General features: G+C 39.2%; 1 protein-coding gene across 1 annotated transcript in view; it reads left to right on the plus strand.

Annotated features, from left to right (window-relative positions):
- The window catches only part of LOC125039767 (3-hydroxyacyl-CoA dehydrogenase type-2-like), a 7,829-nt gene that overhangs the window by 1,730 nt on the left and 1,099 nt on the right, over positions 1-5,000 (plus strand). The window contains exons 2-4 of the mRNA XM_047634020.1: positions 2,152-2,316; positions 2,543-2,707; positions 3,521-3,758. Coding sequence (XP_047489976.1) covers positions 2,152-2,316; positions 2,543-2,707; positions 3,521-3,758 — 568 coding nt within the window. The remainder of the gene's footprint in view (positions 1-2,151; positions 2,317-2,542; positions 2,708-3,520; positions 3,759-5,000) is intronic.

Genomic DNA, 5,000 nt, shown 5'->3' on the forward strand with positions numbered 1-5,000 from the left:
ATTGAGAAGAAGTCTATCTGATAAGAAAGCCATGTTATCCATATTTGTTGATATTAGCCCTGGTTAATCTTTATGGTATGGGTGCACTAAGAAAAACAACTAAAAAGGATATTTTTACAGAGGACTAAAGGCTGTAGTTGTTGGTACAAGAAATAATCTTCAGACTGACCACAGCCTAAGTCGATTTGGTGCTCCTAAGTTTCAAATCTATCATGCGATGCATACTGAAGTGAAGATAATGTTTCCGGGGGAAGAATCTCAAAGAGAGAGAGATATAAACTGTCAAGTCAACTCTATTAGTTTTAGTCTGCAGGTTGTGTTCAGATTATTTGAAGTTGTTAAGGCCATAGCACAAGTTTGATTTATAGAACTTGGAGAGTATATTTGATCAAGTTGCCAAGTTTCATTTTTGTTCTAATCCATTGACACTTCATTCACATTTTTACATTTATTGTATTTTTAGACCTTATAAATAGTATTAGTTTTCAATATTATTTAAATTTGCTGCCTTCAGCACTTTATAATTATAATCATTGTCCCCATTAAATTGGAATATTTTTAGAAGATGCTGTAGTCTGGGGTGACTGCTATCTACAACATATGCTGTAAGGACCTTGGATTCATATATTTAAATTCCCACACAAAGCTAATAAGCAAAAGATCATGTGTCTTTACTCTTCAAATATTGCTCAGACTGTCCATGCTTGTAAGCCTGAATTTTACATTTTTATCAGTTCTTTATCTTTTGAAAAGATTTACATCACACACCAGAAAAGACATATATTGTGCAAAACATGTATACTAAACACAATGATACAAAAATCGTGTTTATCATAATAGTAATTATATCTTTATCATATGTTTATTCTATATTTTATCATAATAGTAATTATATCTTTATCATATGTTTATTCTATATTAGATACAAAGGAAAATAATAAAAATCACAAGCAGCTCACTTATGCCAAGAAATGACTGTACGAAGGGAAAGGAGGAGGGATCCTAGGGGACGGAAACAGGGGATTGGGTGGTGGTGGTGTGTTCTGTGATGGCTTGAGGGAAATAGAGGGAGGAGTGAGTGCAAGGAGAAGCCACCCCAGCGCATTCAGTTAGTTTACTCTTATGACATGCCTGCATTGTTCTCTCTCTTCCCCTTCCATGTGTCTCCCCCCCCCTTTTTCTGTTTCTCTCCCCTCTTCTCTGTGTCTCCCTCTTCCTTTCCCTCTCCCTCTCCTTCCTTCTTTATCTTTCACCCTGTCTGTTTCTTTCACCCCTTCTCTGTTTCTCTCCCCCTTCTCTGTTTCTCTCCCCCTTCTCTGTTTCTCTCCCCCTTCTCTGTTTCTCTCCCCCTTCTCTTTTTTTCTTCCTCCCCTCCTTTACCTCCCTATCTACCTTCCCCTGTAGCTCCCTCTCTGCCTCCCTCTCTGCCTCCCTCTCTGCCTCCCTCTCTGCCTCCCTCTCTGCCTCCCTCTCTGCCTCCCTCTCTGCCTCCCTCTCTGCCTCCCTCTCTGCCTCCCTCTCTGCCTCCCTCTCTGCCTCCCTCTCTGCCTCCCTCTCTGCCTCCCTCTCTGCCTCCCTCTCTGCCTCCCTCTCTCTACCTTTTTCTCTACCCCTACCCCCTACCCCCTACCCCCTACCCCCTACCCCTACCCCTACCCCCCTACCCCTACCCCTACCCCTACCCCTACCCCTACCCCTACCCCTACCCCTACCCCCCTACCCCTACCCCCCTACCCCTACCCCCCTACCCCTACCCCTACCCCTACCCCCCTACCCCTACCCCCCTACCCCTACCCCTACCCCTTTCCTGCATACCCTTTTTCCTCTGTTTCCAATGGTAGCTTTAATTTTTTTCAATATTTACTGTATTTCATTACTGTATGAGACCTCATAGCACAAATCCTATATTTTCTGTTGTGTAACTTTGAGCTCGACAAACAGCAAAAATAAAAACTATGCCTGGTGAATGATGGCAGCAAGGCAAGGTTGTTGCAGGCCATTACAGTTAAGAGATACATTCTTGATTATGAAATGATGTACTTATGGTAAGGATAATATAATCAAAGCGACCAGCATGTAACAAGTACATACATGTTAAAATCTAGTACATGTGACCGAATTCAAGACCTATAATGAACATGACTTTTCCAGGGTGTAGTGTCACTTGTCACCGGGGGAGCATCTGGCCTCGGAAGGGCAACTGTGGAGAGAATTGTTAGAGAAGGTGGACGTGCTGTCATCTGTGATCTTCCCACCTCCCAGGGTGCCAAAGTAGCCAGTGATTTAGGTGACAGTGCCATTTTTGCCCCCACTGATGTAAGAATGTTAAGCTTTTTTTTGCAAAGTATCTTATTTCCATGCATGACATGAACTGTTTTCAATATTTTTATTGTTTGGTAGAAGTGATAGTGTAAATGCAGATATATAACTCAGGATAAGTGCACTTTGTAAACGTTTATTTTTTATATTTATTTTGATTATTTATAAACTGTTATGGTCTGTCTTTTCTTTATCTTTTAACAAATGAGGATGATATCCACAGGTATCATCAGCAGAGGATGTAGAGAAAGCCCTTGCCATGTGCCAAGACAAATTTGGCAGGCTGGATGTGGCTGTCAACTGTGCTGGCATTGGCATTGCTGTGAAGACCTACAACCCAAAGAAGAAATTGCCTCATTCTCTGGATGACTTTATGCGTGTTCAAAGGGTAAAGCACGATTTTCCATTTACCCATTGTTTTAAGTAGAATGTGAGACAGGAGATGAAAATATAAAAAAAGGGTTAGATATAGTGATACTGATGAGGATTTCACTTGCTGAATGATTGCATTTTAATTAACTAGTTGTGTTACAAAATTGATTCCCGCCCCCCTTTTCCCCCCTCCTTTCCATATAGCCACATTAATTTATGCCCTGAGTTTACATCCTGTCATGAGGAATTTTTCATTTTTATTACAGTTGTTGTTAATAGTGTTAATAGTATTGATTTTAATGTTATCAACTATTATAGTATTAGAAATGAAAAACTTTTTCCTAAAAATTCAAGGAATCAGGTAAACAAAGGTCAGGTAGGCCAGATAATTGACTTCATGGTGACTAAAGGTTCTGTCACGCTAGCACTTTTTCTGTCAATGCTTTACCAATTTTCATGTTAGGGAGGATCTATGCGATTTTTTTTCATTGATGAATAAAATTTTAACCAGTAGCATTGGTTAACCTAATGCTGCTAGGAATAGTAATGTCCACTATAGTTTTGTTTTGTGAATTGTCTCTACTCCTAATGGCTTCACAAGTGTTCAGCTAATTGCCAGTGTATGAATAGTTTTAAGTGACTTGACATTTCTGATGGTGAGGGTAAAAAGGAGTTATTAATTTTATGCAGTGTGTTGAATCTAATTACAAACAGATGAAGTAATATATGCCAAGGAGAATAGATGGGGAATAATTTAAAAAGGGTTTTTTGAAATGTAAAAAGTAAACCATTCTCAACATTTATTCCTTTAATCCAATGTCTTTCTCAGATCAATTTGGGTGGCTCTTTCAATGTGATCCGCCTGTCCTGTGGAGTGATGGCAGAGAATGAACCAAATGCCGATGGGCAGAGAGGAGTAATTGTGAATACGGCAAGTGTTGCGGCATTTGATGGGCAGATCGGTCAAGCTGCCTATTCTGCTAGCAAAGGAGCCATTGTAGGCATGACACTCCCTATTGCGAGGGATCTGGCACCTATGGGGATCAGAGTGTGCACTATTGCACCAGGTATGTAAAGTGCACTTGTGGAAGAATCATTTTTTTTTTTTTTTTTTTTAGGGGGAGGGCAGAAGTTTTACTAGTATTGCTGTTACTGTTTAGTAAAATATAGTGGCTTCTTTTGCTTCTGACTTGGAGTTACTATATGATCTGGTTCTGGCAAATATTTTTTATGAATAGATGCCCTTCCTAACACCATCCCTCTCCATTTACCTGGGCTTTGGACTGTCACTGACTTGGGCTGGCCTGCCCACCCAGTAGCTAGATTATCAAATAAAATATAGCAATATAGTTGATAATGTCGATGAATCTTACAAAACTAAGAACCTGAAATTTAATGTATTTATTTGTGTAGCGTCATCGTCTGGTCGTGTATGCCCGACGCGCTATTAATACAATAGTCTATGTTAAAACTGGAAGGTAGCTCTGGCCGCTCGATTTCAGCTCCGTTTCGCTTATCATCAAATATATCTTATTCAATTGTAAATATAATTATATGCTTTGTGTTTATTATCTGTATATTTTAAAAAGCTGACTGGCTGCACTGCAACATAGGATTATCATACTTAATTACTGGTTAACAATTTATTAAATAATCTTAAGTTACAAAAAGGTATATACATTTCACTCGTGCCACAAGAAAATGTTCTTTAGCTGTTCTTTCGTACTTGCGCCAACACCACCTCAAAATACCGAGCAAATACTTAGCTGTTGATTATTTCAACGAAATCCGCTCAACAAGAGCGCGTGTCCAGCCAGTCGTGAGCGTGAGCGTGAACTCTCGCGCCCTTGAAAATCACTGCAAGGGGCAAGACCAAGAACGGCTCTGATTGGCTGGGGCTACACGCCCGTTAACCTGATTGGTCTATACGTAATTCGGGGGTATATCTTTTAGAAATAAAATTATGTGGCATAGAGTACTAAAAAGTAATGCAGAAAAATGTGGCAATAAAAGGCATCTTACAAAGCATCTAGGGAAATAGATAAAAAATTAATAGAGAAAAATAAAAACTATACACCAGAAAATAAAATAGTGTATGCTTAAAATAAAAAAGAAAATGTAATGTCATTCTTAACAGAGAACGGACGTTAGCCATTTTAAGGCGGTATTCGTATACATCTATACAAGTAGATATATTCGTATATATATGAATTATAAGCCAGGTGGACCTCAGGGTACACTACAATTTGTTTAATGAAAGTAAGTGGAAATATTACTGGACATTAAAAATAATTTATGAAACAGGTAAA

Source organism: Penaeus chinensis, chromosome 27 (genome assembly GCF_019202785.1).
Source record: "Penaeus chinensis breed Huanghai No. 1 chromosome 27, ASM1920278v2, whole genome shotgun sequence".
Taxonomy (NCBI): Eukaryota; Metazoa; Arthropoda; class Malacostraca; order Decapoda; family Penaeidae; genus Penaeus; species Penaeus chinensis.